Source organism: Leptidea sinapis, chromosome 28, assembly GCF_905404315.1.
Source record: "Leptidea sinapis chromosome 28, ilLepSina1.1, whole genome shotgun sequence".
NCBI classification, from domain to species: Eukaryota; Metazoa; Arthropoda; class Insecta; order Lepidoptera; family Pieridae; genus Leptidea; species Leptidea sinapis.
Genome location: NC_066292.1, coordinates 10,049,062 through 10,062,460, shown reverse-complemented (window position 1 = coordinate 10,062,460; position 13,399 = coordinate 10,049,062). Strand labels below are relative to the sequence as shown.

The 13,399-nt window shown below is 34.6% G+C and overlaps 1 protein-coding gene across 1 annotated transcript in view; it reads right to left on the bottom strand.

Annotated features, from left to right (window-relative positions):
• Window positions 1-2,075: 2,075 nt before the first annotated feature.
• LOC126972947 (227 kDa spindle- and centromere-associated protein) overlaps window positions 2,076-13,399 on the bottom strand; it is a 92,217-nt gene continuing 80,893 nt past the window's right edge. The window contains exons 18-21 of the mRNA XM_050820041.1: window positions 9,398-9,506; window positions 8,352-8,452; window positions 4,468-4,629; window positions 2,076-4,234 (exon numbers count right to left, since the gene is read on the bottom strand). Coding sequence (XP_050675998.1) covers window positions 4,136-4,234; window positions 4,468-4,629; window positions 8,352-8,452; window positions 9,398-9,506 — 471 coding nt within the window. The 3' untranslated portion in view covers window positions 2,076-4,135. The remainder of the gene's footprint in view (window positions 4,235-4,467; window positions 4,630-8,351; window positions 8,453-9,397; window positions 9,507-13,399) is intronic.

Here is a 13,399-nt window from a genome sequence, read left to right as displayed (position 1 = left end):
TTTCGCTCCGCTCATGAATGAACGCGGTTCCTTTCATCTTGTTTTAATTCCTCCCTTAGTGTGTCGTATTTTAACTTCTGAATCATTGGTTTGTTTTGTTTATCGGTCACGATTGTCCGCGCAATGAGTGACTTTAATCCAATTACATATATCAATATTTATATTATCTATTTCACGGAGGAGGTTAAATGTCATAGTAGCTTGTATTTAACGATTTTGCGTACTTTATCCAAAAAGGTAACTCACAATACAATTATTTTAAACCTGAATTTATTGCATAGCCGAAAAGGTCAAATTATAGATCGAATTTGTCTCGTGTTTAAACCTAATGCTGATTGTAAATGGGTTGATAATAACAGCAATCTAAGTACTGCTAAGGTTAAGGCGACACTAAATGCCAGCGACCTTGAGCGATATGAGTTCACGGCTGCCGGCCCGCCGTCTATGTAACAAAGCCAATATTTTCAAAATTCTTGCGTGGAAAACAGTTTATATGCTTACAATCCTCGTTATTCACTACTAATCTGAATAAATGAACCTACACAAAAAAGTACAAGCTCTAAGAATAACTTTTCTGAGAGATGTACCACAAAAATGCGTCACGCCATGCCAAAAAACTTGTTTAACTTCAAAGAAATGTGGTAAACAGCTAGCATTAGCAACCTACAAATAAGACTTCAGGATATGTGTAACAGGATTAAGTAGTGTTCATAGCTCGAAATGCTATACTTTCACCACAAAACTTGTCTAAAACACCATGTTTGCGTGTTTTCTGCTTACTCTTCGCCTTAACGATGGTAATGACGCTGACAATGATATCATTCATAATAAGCAAAAGTACGGTTATCACATTCTTCAGGCAAATAAAAGGTTCTGTACCTTAAGCATATTGCGCACACGAGGCTGTGGGGGTTGGAATTTCTAACTTCAAAAAACACAAACTCTATTTTGGACAACAACTGCAGAACTAAAAGAAGAGTTATTTGTATGAACTTCTCACTTCTCTTTTTCCGAAAATAGCTTGTACATAAACAATGACGAGATGTGTGTTTACTTTAACCTTAGTTAGATAAATATTATTCGAACTTATACTAAATCCTTTGTATGAGGTACTTATAATTTCATTAGATTAAATTTTGTTTTGTTTCCCTTTTTACTGTATCTATATCTTACATATAAAATTCTCGTGTCACAATGTTAGTTACCTTACTCCTCCGAAACGGCTTTACTGATTTTTACCAAATGCATATTCAGTAGGTCTGAGAATCGGCCAACATCTATTTTTCATACCCCTTAGTGTTAAGGCCACCCCAAATTTTTTTTTATTATTATGATTCAATATTAAAAAATACATACAACTTCAAATTTTCAACGGTCTACGATCAACACCTATTTTTGTATCGCGATTTTAATATTGTTCTCTTCCATCCACAGATACGCAAGAGAATTGCAAGATGGCAATCGAATATAATGATTATTGTAGTACGATAAATTTTATTTACGATATATTTAGAATTTTATTTACGATATATTAGAATCGGTCGTCATCTGTTTTTTATACCCCAAAAATTATTATTATTGAATTTTTTTTATTACTTTAAATGGCAACACGTTTGCTGGGTCAGCTAGTGTTAATATAAAAACAAACAGTTTATCCATAAAATTATGTATTTTGTAACTTGTTTTTGGAGGGATTAGCTTGGTCACCAGATAGAAAATAATACACTCTGCATGGGCGAAGGTTATCAACAATGTGTTAAGATTACACGACAGAAGTAAAAACTAAACTTTAGGATTAGATAAACACGCGCTCTTTCTCATGCGTTCTTTAGCTTTATTTTGCCTTTCTTCGCAATAAGTTTACAAAGCATAAGAAAACAGTAATGATATTTTTGTCTGATAGTACTTTAGTGGTCGCTAGTATCCGTGCTCAATTCCAGAAAGTGGAATCGATGTTGCACACGCTTTTTTTGACCCTACGATAGATACCATAGAGGTTGCATAATTAAGCCTCTACTCAACGGCATTGGATCTGAAACAACACTTATCTATACTAATAAATGAAAACACAATAATCACATTAATAACGCAAGTTTATTTGCTTACACAAGTTACACAATGAAGGTTACATGCGACAGAGCTTTAAACGCTAAACGAACAAAATCACAGATGAAATACAATGGCAGAATATATCGCCCACTATTAAAATCTAAAAATAAATCGGACAGTAACTAATTCTACAAATCAAATAATCACAGTTCTAGTAAACAATTGGTATCACAACATAAACAAATAGGCGAAATGCAAAACTGTTCCCGACAAAGCATTTGACTGAATGCAACACTCCACAATCATATAAATTCATTCACTTTAAATTTTCAAAAACAAATTTGATTGACCAAATTACATTTTAGAGATTCTATACCCAATCGCAATATCACATCATCCCTGTATTAACAATAGGTTAATATTATTCCTGCATCTTATAACTGGTGTTCCCCAAGGCACACTTCTAGCACACCTTTCATATATGCATTCATTAATCAAATTATTAAAGTGTCTACAAAGCAGTACATTTAATCTTCTTAAAGGAACGGAAGTTTAAAGTTTACGAGTACATCATACATCAGACGTACTATTGATAATTATAAGTTTGCAAAATAACGGTTAAGTCATATCCACGTTAGTACGCAAAATAATATAATAAGTAGAGTTGTTTGAGTAACATTCAAATACATTATCGTGTCTATCTAACACTACAAACACACAAGTTTACAAGTTTGTGCGATGGTACCTATATACTGTTTCAAAAATAGAGGAACGAACGTAACAAATCGAGTTCAGAATATAGATTTGTTGTACGAATGTATAGAGCGTTACATGTACACGAATAGAAAAATATGTATAGTAACGTCAAAAAATGTAGAGTTTCACAATCGCTACAATAAGTACACACATTACAATAGACATACAATTTACTATATCTTAATTAATATTCATACCATAATATATGCAATTTCTCCATTTGACCTCAAGAATAAATAGGGACTTATAAATGTTAGAAAATAGAGTAGAATTTCCATTAAATAAATACAAATATATAATCTAGATCTAATTGAGAGATAATTTAAAACAGGAAAATAATTTAGAGTCACTGTAGACAGACTAGTTGATTAAAATATGATAGTCTCGAAAATTTCGAGTAACAAATATATAGAGCAGTTAACAAAAAAATATATTTACCATACGGAGGCAATATTATCGCTAAAGAATTGTCGACTGCATATGTCTTTCAACTCCTGATTGTTTAAGCAGTTCAACGATTTTCAGGGAATGGAAAACTACGATGCTAAAATTAATCGTTTATTTCTGTTGCTTGCCCAAACACGGTGTCTCTAGTGACATAAGTAATCCACATAGTAAATATAATAATATAAATTGAAATAAAATAAATAGTTGTATTAGCAAAGAGTTTGGATATTTTTTCATGCTCTGAGGTCTACCATATATTCTTATAGTTTCCCATTATCCACTTTTATTCTCACAATAGTTTAAGAATTTCTGTCCTTTTCGACATTAGACTGCAATTCTAAAGAACATTTTTGTGAATGGAAAAATTGTATTTGATTTAATTATATATATGGCATCCCTACAGAATTAGAAAATATGCAAATTTACAATTTTTTAATACATCCCATACCATTTGACGGCATATTAGCCGTAGCTGAAAGACCTATGATAAGTTATTTTTAATAAGTGGCACAATCATAGTAACCATTAAGTTAGTAAATTTATGATCACCGGCAAATCAATTAACATGTATCGCGCCGGTTTTTATTAATAAATTAAAGCCAAATATGTCTAGTTAAAATAAAACGCCTCTAACTTTTTTATAAATAATATTCTAAGTGTCTCATTTAAGCTACAACTGTCAGCTATCATAATATCAGCTACCGTGTTATCAATTCCCTCGGTATACTCAATAATTTTCACGAAAGCTTAAATAAAATCAATGTTAAATATTGTATACTTTGGACTCAAACATCCTTAATATGAAATTGCAACCTTATAACTTTACCTTGTTGGTTTAATATTGCATAATTTGACAAAATTGTGACATCTGCAGGTATTGTATCTATTTCTTTCCTGAGTGTCTCTTCGCCCGTCCTTGTTTGATCACTTGTACCAATTTCAGCTTCTGCGCTTCCTTGTCCTCCAAGAATTCTTCAAGCATCTGTTTGGAAATATTTAGAATTCAATATGAGAGTATATTGTGTTATTTGCTTTTTGTCGATAAAATTTTAAAAGATTGGATAAAAGTTATTATTGTAAAGTTTAAGCTTTGTATTAAATTTTTAATTTTTTTGTTGTTAAAGTTTAGAAAAATAGTGTATCCAATATTAGTTAAAATAAAATAAAAACCATTAGGTGATTGTCCTTCTGTTCCATAAAAAATGGATAACTCACTGTAAGACACATCTCAGCTCCGATCATCTCAGCGCAGGCCGGGCTCTCCGACAGGGCTATCAGGGTCGGCAGCAGCGCGTGGCTTCGTTCACGCGACACCAGCCAGTTGGCAGGCAATGTGCAGAGCGTCTTCACCACGCTCCAACCTTCGCAGATTGCCTCCTATGAAGGATTCAAATCAATAATCACGCGATAGACTTCATCTTGTACTATTACAGTGGGAACGACTTGATGACTCTTCTGAACTAAGACATAAAGCTCAACTTTAAGTAAATTGGCACGTGCAAGCCGAAATACGGATAGTGCATATAGTATAAATGTTTCCATGACTCCTTCATATGCCAATGCGGTCGACATCTCGGTAGACTTAGTATAATATTTTAAATTAGCTTGACTATACTGTGTTCATGAAATAATGCACCAAATGATACTTTACATTCTATAAAAAGACACTCTGTTATTGATAAACCTCAGAAAAACACTAGGACTCCATCACTTAATCTGTTTTTTTTTTTTATAATGGGACCAATCTCATCAAGCTTGAAATCTGTCCATAAACGACAGATTTTTGAGGAGGCAAATATAAAAAAATCTTGTGATATTATCAAGCCTATTCTTCTCTTTTAGAAAATGAATAAAAAATACCAATTTATTTAATAATATGTCTTTTCTTAATATTGGAGGGGGCAAGCGGGCAAGTTATGTATAAAGGTATTTACAAAAGTGACAAGTGTGTGTGTGTGTCTACAGTTTCACAGCATAGTTACATCTTACTAGTAGCTACATGTATATGTTAAATGTGCTAATGTTTGTTTTTCTATTATTTTTGTTGTTTATATAAAACATAAAAATATCGTGACATGACTTTAATTTGTAGTCTAAGAATATCTTAAGTACATCTTAACACGTATTTTTTATCAGTCACAAAGTGTAATTCAATCTACGAGATTAAGTAATATTCTCCACTTAGGCATCATGAAAACTGAAGCGTCATCATCATAAAACAAGAACCATCTGGTGACGCCACAAATTCATTACTAAAAGGAAAGAATGTCCATCAATTATGCACGGTAACGGTCAGTAAAATGAACGTAGAGTGTAGGCGCTAAGATGCCTCCTTGTGAGACACCCTCCTCAGTTGCACCTGTGCCCGTGAGAACTCTAGTTGAATTTATGTAATGCGGGCTAAATGGACGGCACTATTTATGGGTCTTTTATGACAATGTTGAACAAGAATGAACATATTTTTTAAACTAAGTTTCAGTCACTTAAAACAGAAATGGAATTTAGAAGATGGTCACTTTAATTTAAACATTAAAATTACTGCATTTAGTTTGTTAAAACACTTCAAATTGCGCTTTGCAAATTGCGCGTTCAATTTATTTTAACAAATTTTTTAATAATACTAGCTGACCCAGCAAACGTTGTATTGCATAGTTTTATGTATTTTTAATGCTGAATCATAATAAAATAAAAAAAAAATTGTCACAAAAAATATATTTAGGGGTGGGTGAACACATTACATTTAAGGGTACGAAATATGTGTTGGCGGATTCTCAGACCTACCCGATATACACACAAATTTTTAAACAAATTGGTTTTTGAGTTTGGTAACAAACACCGGGACACGAGAATTTTATATATAAGATAATTTGTATAGTAGGTACATACCTACGAGGAACAGCACTACTTTTTATTTAGGAAACAGTGAGATTGCACTTCTCGGGCGTATTGGTGCTTTCGACTTCGTCAACTGCCTACTAATTTGACACTCGTAGGTAATCGCTGTCATACCTTAGTGATCAATTTTTAGGGCGCTATCACGTACGTACATAAATGTGTTAGTAACACTATTGTTAGTTAACATTAAAAATTATTTAAAAGATTGATACTGCTGATATTTCAGCATAAGAACTATCTCGCATCTCGTATAATCTGCTCGCAGCCTCATGAAAATATTGGACCTGGAACGCCACCTGCGCACCAGAGACGGTACACCGTGCAAATATTTTTATTCAAAATAGTATATGAAATAAATTATTAAACGTCAAAAACTACCACCTATTCGAAAATATATGCTTCAACCTGAAAAGAACTCAGGAGCAGTTTCTTTTTCTATATAAAATTTCGATACGGTTAGGTACTCAAAATTATAATTTAAATAGCCCGACGGCGGCCGCTCCATTTCCAATCTGTGGTATCATTACGAAAGTCATAGACGGTATAGTAACCATTTCCTAACACATTTGTTTTGATCATGTTTTGGAATCATGTAGTAAAAGCATAATATACATCGCCCCATAAAAGACTTAGCCTGCTTCTGAAGTCATAACAAGTTTATTTTTGTACATCATTTCTACTCAATCCGATACAGTTATTCAACTGGTCACCGTAGAAACTCCAGTTAACGATAACAATTTCCAGAAAACAGCCGTTAATGAATTGATCATGCGTCCCAACGACGTATTCACACAGCTATTTACGTCGTACACGAAAGCAATTATTTCTACACGTGTCGGCGCGCAGGTGGACACAGACGGACAGACGGACAGGTGGTCGGCCCGCATGAGAAACGCTAACATCCGATGTAACACTCGATAGAACAAGACAACTTTATTCGGACCAACGGGCATCCACTAACAGAATACCGTTATCTGGATCGCCTATCTTGTTGACTTTAAATGAACTAACTTAAGAATGTTATTTTGTAATATATGCACATTTCATGGATTAGAAAATCTACATAAGTGATAAGAACTGCTTCAGAAGATTCAGAAGTTCGGAAAAAAAGATCAGTCGAGTCCGAGCACACGAAAGGGTTTTAAACAAGAGAAAGCACTGTAACAATTTGTAAAAATTTGTAAATTAGTTCAGAAGAATTGCGGGATTTTTTTAACTATTAAAATTTCAGCTCGTTTGATATGTAGTTATATTTTGCTATTTATGAGATACAACCCGATGATATATATATAGGTAAATAACAATTTCGTCATCCGCCTGCAAAAACTTTTTCTCAGGTACGCAAGGAATCGAGTTGGACTTAACATCAAACTGCATTTCCTTAAAGTTCTAAAACAATAATATATACTGAATTCACACTAATCAAAATATGTGGTAATGCGTGCCTCGTAATGAGTCTTCATGTCGATGGGACATGGGTACTACTAAGAATTTGCGATTGCACACACCTTATAGGATGGCAACATTCCTGTGATTCCACTAGTGTTGCAAGATATTTATATGGTGATCATTGATCGTAGCGTTGTGATCCTTGGGCTTGTTTGCAATTTTAATTCAAATATTTTTAATCGTAAAATTTTTTTAACAAAAAACAATCGACTTCAAACCATTGCAAAAGAATAGATATAATATGCACTAAAAAGTAAAAAAATATTGCGTATTTTTATACAATCTAATTCATTTAATTAATTATTCTAATTCTAGTTGCAATTATTGTTATTTTTGGATCGATTTCCTCCCGCTGCGCTCGCCTTTCGCCTTGTCACGTTGCGCGTGCGACACAAGCACATCACACCTACAACTATGTATGTAGTTACAAACCTACCTTGGCTGACACTGACTCCAAAAATAACAATAACTGTAACTATAATTAGATTGTATTAAAATAAGCAATTATTTTTTTTACTTTTTAGTGCACATTATATCTATTGTTTTGGAATAGTTTTTTTTTATATGTCGCTCGTTATTTTTTTTATTTTTAGTGAATCTGAAGTACACTAACTAATAATATGTCTAAATATGTGTAGGCCGACAAAATTTTGACATAACCGTGTAGCAGGCATGATTGGTTCAACAAGGTGGCTGTGCAATCCGTCGGTGATTATGGGTATGTCTATCATTAATCTGCGCGTGTTGGTACATACCTGAAGCTGTGGGTTGTTGACGACCACGAAGCCAACCAACACGATCAGATCCAGCACCATACTCTCGGAGAGACTCCGGTCTAGACGCTCATTGCTCAGTCCTGACAAACATAACACTGTATTATATCTCAGAAGTATTATATAACAAAGAAAACAAATGAGACGGACCATGTATGTCTCAAGGTGACGAGCGCAGTTGTAGTGCCGCTCAGCATTTCAAGAATCCTGAGCGGGCACTGCATTGTTATGGGCAGGACGTATCAATTAAGTCTCTTCCCTTATTTTCATAAAAATGTGGGTACCTGTATATTTTTACGTTAAATAAAAGGGTTAAGTCGACCTATCCCCGTTAAGGGCGTATTCTTTACATCGTTTCTAATTGATTTGACTGTGAAACACCCTATTCTAAATCTAAGCATTTTTGATATATTTGGACTTAAAAGTTTGTTATAAAAACTACTCGACTTGCCGTTATCAGCTTATATATTCGGAAATGATTAAGTATTATTATTACTATTATTTGATTTTTACATGTAAAATAAGATGCTTAAGAACCTCTCAATAACCAATATTGTACGTAAAATGAATAAGTAAATCGTTGTAGGCGATTAAAAACTTTATTTTCCTTTCAAGGATATCAGAAAAAAATACTATTGCACCTGTTTTGCAGATTTACCACTGGGAGGCTCCTTTGCACAGGATGCCGCCTAGACTATGGGTACCACAACGGCGCCTATTTCTGCCGAGAAGCAGTAATGTGTAAACATTACTGTGTTTCGGTCTGAAGGGCGCCGTAGCTAGTGAAATTACTGGGCAAATTAGACTCAACATCTTACAATCAAGGTGACGTGCGCAATTGTAGTGCTGATCAGAATTTGGGTTTTTCAAGAATCCTGAGTGGCACTGCATTGTAATAGGCATGGCGTATCAATAACTTTCAGCTGCTCGTCTCGTCCCTTATTTTCATTAAAAAAAAGATGTCTATAAAAACATATTATATGTTTTATCTTCGTATCGATCATAATAGTGTTCTAAATAATACTCACGCAAAGTATTCTTCCTCGGCGCCTCTTTGTCGTTGGGCGCGTGCTGTGAAAACAGTCGCGCCACAGCCGCGCGGAACTCTATCGGCCACCCGCCTTCACCGAAGGCCTCCTGTGATAAGAAACAAAGTACAAACTATTATAAACGTCAATAGTCATCAGTTGTATTTAAAAAGGATGCAGAGATTGTATGCATAAAAGCAAAAATCGAACACTTTGGAGGAGGGCTTTACTCTAACGAGATCCACAACTCAAATAAATAGAAGCATAAGCAACTAATCTTACTATCACCAAACATTTAGAGTTTTATCAAACAAACAAACAAACAAACATAATATAAAAATTTGCTAATGATCTAAAATTATACTAGGTACATAATGTTCGGATACTCTTGGTTCCACGGCGGATGGTTATGATTATGATGTAAGCCTGAGGAATATCTTTTTGGCTTTTATTGCGACCAAAAATCGAAGGGAATGTCCATCTTTTATGATCAGGTTGGAGGGCGATTAATTGATAAATCCCGTTATACAGTTAAAGTCATTTAAAAAGATGGACGAAGCTTTTACCCATACTAAAATACGGTATAGCAATTATAGACAATGGTTGTAATAATAATATTCAAAACATTATAGCATTTCTTTAAGCCGTTTCCTTTCTAGACAAAACATAGAACAGTTGATTATAGTAATGTCCAGATTACCGCTATTATTCTCGCTTCCAAAGCAGTGATTTAAAGAAACACTAACTTGTACGAAAGCAGAGTCCACAATTCAATCAATCAAAACAACTCAAAAAGCTTTTACGAAACAAGAAACGCAATCCGCCGGCGTGACCAAAGCCAGATTAAATCACGCCGATACTCCCCAAAGGTAAAACCGCAGACTTGGAATTATATAGATAGAGCGTACATAGAAGATTAATGTAATTTCGTGTAATGAGCTCGCTTTTTTTTAATCAATAATTGGACTTTAAGTAGGGCAGTAGAAAACCCAGAGAAAATTAGTGGGCATTGAGATGGCGCAGATGGGGCGTGGGTAGATTAAAAAATATAGTCTAAAAAGGCAAAAATATACATGAAAATACTCTAGAAAAAAACATATTCTCAAAGCGGGCGGTGAGCAAAATAAGGTTAAGAAACTATGATTTAAATGAACACGCATTGCTACTCTGACGATTATACTGGAAAACCCTCTCTCGGGAAATCGTCGACCAATGCCAAAAGACTAGTATGTTCTATATAGTCCCCTTCCTCCAGCCTTGAGAAGATAGAAGAACTTTGTTCAATTTAACCACCTATAAACACCGAAGTTGGCGCATAAATCACAGAAAAACATGTGTCGTATCAATCTCTTCAGCAACATTCTATTCATCAACTTATAGTTATATATTAACACTAGCTGACCCAGCAAACGTCGTATTGCCGATATTAAAATCGCGATACAAAAGTAACTATTGATCGTAGATGGGTGAAAATTTTAAGTTGTATGTATTTTTTAATGCTGACTCAAAATAAAATAAATAAATTTAAAAAAAAATGTCAAAAAAATAAAAATTTAAAATTCGTGTGGACCACCCTTAACATTTAGGGGGATGAAAAATAGATGTTGTCCGATTCTCAGACCTACCCAATATGCACTCAAAATTTCATGAAAATCGGTCAAGCCATTTCGGAGGAGTTCAATGTTTAACACCACACGAGAATTTTATATATTAGATAATAATGTGTTATAAGTACAAATAAATAAATATGAAAAAATTATTTATTTGTACTTATATACTTATTTGTAATTATATTTTATGAATTTTATTAAAACTTATTTTATATATGTATACTAAAGGTGCTCTATCTACGACATTCGTAGGTGTCGTATGTTTCTACAAATTCACTACACGAAGTCAATCCAGGGTAATAATGTCAGAAGTGAGATCAGTTTGTCGGCGGCAGCTTGCGTGCTACGGGAGATGACTGGGCTATGACACGCGATCACGCCCACCGGGACTCTGGCGCAAAATACTGTGAGGTGATGTTGACTTTTACGTGGCTTGAACTGAACATAGACCTGTCTGACGATTTTTTCATGAAGGTTTTCATGAAAATTTCTTTACAGCTATTCTTATACCAAAATAGTTTTAAGTACTCAAATACCAAAACTAACTCTCGATATCTAGTTTACATCATCATCAACAGCGGGAAGCAGTCCACTGCTGGACAAAGGCCGCCCCCAAAAATCTCCACGACGATCGGTCCTGCGCCGCCCTCATCTCATGTACTCCGACGATGCTGTCGATATCGTCGTTCTATCTTGTAGGGGCCTACCAGCACTTCGTCTTCCGGTACGTGGTCGCCATTCGAGAACTTTACTGCCCCACCGGCCATCTGTACGTCGAACTATGTGCTCTACCTACTGCCACATCAGTTTCGCAATCATTTGGGCTATGTCGGTGACTTTGGTTCACCTAAGGATCTCCTCATTTATGATTCGATTTCCCTCTAAGCGACCATGAGCTTTCTTACAGGCCCATAGTTAGCGACCACGTCTGAGTACCATAAGTCATCACTGGCAACACACATTGGTTGAAAACCATCGACACTGTGGTAATTGGGACGAGAAATTTTTGCGGTGTTAAAGTATTCATACAAAAATCGTAATTTGTTTTCTGTTTGCTTCTCAGACTGAATTAACAAATCTGTTACTCCTTTTTATCAGAACAAGTTATTGAAAAAACATAAGTCAGAATATATCTATTTTAAAAAGACTTGTTCTTCTACAACACACGTATCGTATGTTGATAATATTAATTATACGAGCAACTACACAACAACACAGTTCAAATAAATCTAATATATAAAATTGTCATGTCGCGGTGTTTGTAGTTAAACTCCTTCGAAACGGCTTGACCGATTCTCATGAAATTTTGAGTTCATATTGGGTAGGTCTGAGAATCGGACAGCATCTATTTTTCATCCCCCTAAATGTTAAGGGTGTCCACGCCAAATTTTTTATTCTTTTTTACATTTTTTTAAAAATTTATTTGATTATGAGTCAGCATTTAAAATTAGACATACAATCTTCAAATTCAAATTTTCACCCATCTACGATCAACAGTTACTTTTGTATCGCGATTATAATATCGGCAATACAACGTTTACTGGGTCAGCTAGTATAAGGATAAAGATATTCTGGTAGCTAAAACATACAGTCTCAATTCAAAACTGCATTCAAAATTCGAACAAAGCACTGCATGTCTCAGTGCCACGCTGTTAATAGAAGTGTGCTTGTCCCGTCAACCATGTCACTCCATCTTATTGCATAGCTAATCGTACGTGAAGCTAACTGCAACGTCGAACGAAGCAGTTATTATAAGTCACTCCGAACCGAACTACGAACCGCAGTTTACAAATTTATTGACAGTATAGGCCGCTAGAGCCGTTGAGTCTCGTGCAAGATTTTGGCGAGACAACACGTCCTGAGGATGCCTCGTGTAGAGGCGAAACACGTGTCGAATTGTTTAAGGACAAATATTGGCGGAATTAACACTAAATAAAACTCAAATAATTTGGATAATTATGGATTTACGCAAAGTAACGCTAACTACTTCAATAAATTTTATAGTATACTAGCTGACCCGACAGACGTTGTTCTGTATATAATAAATAAAATAATGTTTTTATATGAATTTGTCAATAATATTTCATAACATCAAGAATTGCTTCGTAAAAATGCACCCTGTTGTTGTAATGAAATTGTTTCACAGCATAACTGTCAAACCGTTGCGTCAATAAATTCGACGGGGTACGCATCAAAGGAAAAAAAAATGGTTGTTTTTATTTAATTCCAAGCACTTTCCTATTTATTTACCTTTTAAACCTTCTCCGGACTTCCACAAATAATTCAAGAAGAAAATTAGCCAAATCGGTCCAGCCGTTCTTGAGTTTTAGCGAGACTAACGAACTTTAACGATTATATTGTTTTATTATATTTAAATCAATTTGCGGTGTAA